Below are 2,320 nucleotides of genomic sequence, written 5' to 3' on the forward strand. Positions count from 1 at the left end.
AATGAGAAGAAAAGCTAAAGGGTTCCTATGTTTTCTTTTGCAGCCTGGAGGGATGCTCCATTATATCCTGGTGAGTAACATGGACTCTGATGAAGACAACCCTACTCTCTAGGATATTTGCAATGAACACCTACCATGTCCAAAAATAATATGCTGAAAATCAAAGAAAATCCAAACCATAGAAAACATGAACTCCATAGATTACTCAATGTTTTAAACAGATAATAATTTGTTTGAAACATTAAATTATAGCAGGTTTTCATTTTTTAATTGCACTTTACATTGTGTTTTGAGCATATGTAGAGTGATTTTCATTGGCGAAAATCTGAGGACACTAACATGAAATATATTTTATTAGGTCAGATACACCATGTTCCCTATTTTCGTGGAAACATCCTCATAGATTATAGATATTTATCCTTCAGGAACGTTGACTTAGAAGACACAGAAGATGGGTCAGGTCTCAAGTCAGACATAATTTAATAGATTGTAAAAAGAAGTTCAAGTTATGAAAGGGTATATTCCTTGGTTGCTCTTATCTTGACATAATCCTAGGGAATTTATACTCATGGTCTCTGGACAGACAGGTAGATTTATTTTTCTGATGTTGAGATCTCATGATTATTTTTTCTTTATATATTAGAGGAACGAGGAAATCGAAGCTGGTGAGTCTATCAAGATCCAGCAGGGAACTTGCTTTTTGTGGAGGGCTGGAGGATTCCTGGGTAAAAGTGAGCTGGATCTACCCAGGGCCAGAGGAGTCCTGACAGAATGGGAGCCTTCTGGCCCATGCCTACAACCATTGCCAGAAACTTGAATAGTCCACTTGTCTTTGCAGCAAATGTGACCCTGGATGAAGCCACTGCCCATCCTGCCCTCCTCGTGTCTGAAAGAGGGAGGCGGGTTACCTGGCAAGAAACTTGTCAAGATCTTCCCAGATCCACACAGAGATTCAACTCCATTCCCTGTGTGCTGGGTCAGCTGCGCATCAACTCAGGGAGGGCCTACTGGGAGGTGGAGGTTGGGGACATGCAATCTTGGGACTTGGGAATTTGTAGAGATAATGTGACCAGGGAGGGGTATTCACTATGTCCCCACAGAATGGTTTCTGGGCCATTAGGCTCTATGACGGGGACTACTGGGCCCTCACCTCCCCGGAAACTTTCTCTTCCTCTAAGAGAAAGACCCCTTAAGGTGGGGATATTCCTGGATTATGAGGCTGGAGATGTATCTTTCTACAACATGACAGATGGATCCCACATTTTCACCTTTCCCCAGAACACATTCTATGGTGTCCTGAGACCACTTTTCAGACTTTGGTCCTCTGACTCGGCTCCCTAAACATCTGTTCAGCTGAAGGAGAATGTACTGATGTAATTCATAAGTCTACCCTCCAGGTGAAATGATCACTTTGCCCCAAAGAAGATCGCATTTCTCCCCTAGCAAGATATAAATACATTTTTTCCTAGTCCCTACTGGTTCATTGTCAATATAAAGCTCTGTGACACAGACTTGATGATTGTCCTCATATCAGTTCTTCCTGTTTTTGTCATATATTCCTTCTCATTATTACCTTTTCCTATGACAACCTCCTACAAGTATTAGATTTCTTACACCCCCTTAGTGCATGTGACTAAAGGATGGTGTTGTATTAAAAGGTGAATTACAAGGATGTGTCCTTAAAGGAAAATTGTGTCTTTCTTTTCTTCTTTACTTTTCTTCTGGCTATAAAGTGTCATGATTAATGGAACTCAAAAGACATATATGACCATGTAATATGACGCAGATGGTAGAGAAATTGAAATGAACTTGGGAGTCTGACAACTCCATGGAGCCCCTCTATTGCCCAATTCTAGAATTCTTTTCTGTGAAACATAAACATTTATATCTTTAATCAATTTATGTGTTGGATATTTGTCCCTTGTGATTGATTCTTACCCTTACCAGTGCCCTCTGCCTTTAAGTTGGGCAGCAGATGACATCCACATTGAATATGCAAGTGAAACTGGAGGTATAAGTCCTGTACTTGGTTACATAGCTACTCCTACTCCTGCACTGTGTCAGTCTCATCAGGCCCCTTTATGTCTCCTAATTCATTCGTCACTCCTGACTTCACTTCCTACCCTTTTCCCTACTTGGTGTCATGGCTAATAATTTCAAGTATTCTCTTCCTATGAAATGGAAATCCTGGTGTCATTGTTTTTCTGCTTCATGAACTTGGAAAAATACAAATACAAATTGATCTAGTCATCTACTTAATTTTGTTGACTGCCATACCCTTGGCATATGGAAATTCCCAGACCAGTGACTAAATCCAAGC

General features: G+C 40.6%; 1 protein-coding gene across 1 annotated transcript; it reads left to right on the forward strand.

Moving 5' to 3' along the window:
* Positions 1-18: 18 nt before the first annotated feature.
* Positions 19-1,341, forward strand: LOC110255259 (butyrophilin subfamily 1 member A1-like). Its single transcript, XM_021082429.1, has 3 exons — positions 19-70; positions 644-665; positions 839-1,341. Exons 1-3 carry the CDS (start codon positions 53-55, stop codon positions 1,339-1,341), a joined length of 543 nt encoding a protein of 180 aa, XP_020938088.1. The 5' UTR covers positions 19-52.
* The last annotated feature ends 979 nt before the right edge of the window (positions 1,342-2,320 follow it).

The sequence above is a fragment of the Sus scrofa genome, unplaced genomic scaffold (genome assembly GCF_000003025.6).
Source record: "Sus scrofa isolate TJ Tabasco breed Duroc unplaced genomic scaffold, Sscrofa11.1 Contig863, whole genome shotgun sequence".
NCBI lineage: Eukaryota > Metazoa > Chordata > Mammalia > Artiodactyla > Suidae > Sus > Sus scrofa.

Coding starts and splice junctions, on each gene's coding strand:
- LOC110255259 (XM_021082429.1), top strand. Junction 666..838: donor GAACGAGGAAATCGAAGCTG/GTGAGTCTATCA, acceptor TTGTCTTTGCAG/CAAATGTGACCCTGGATGAA.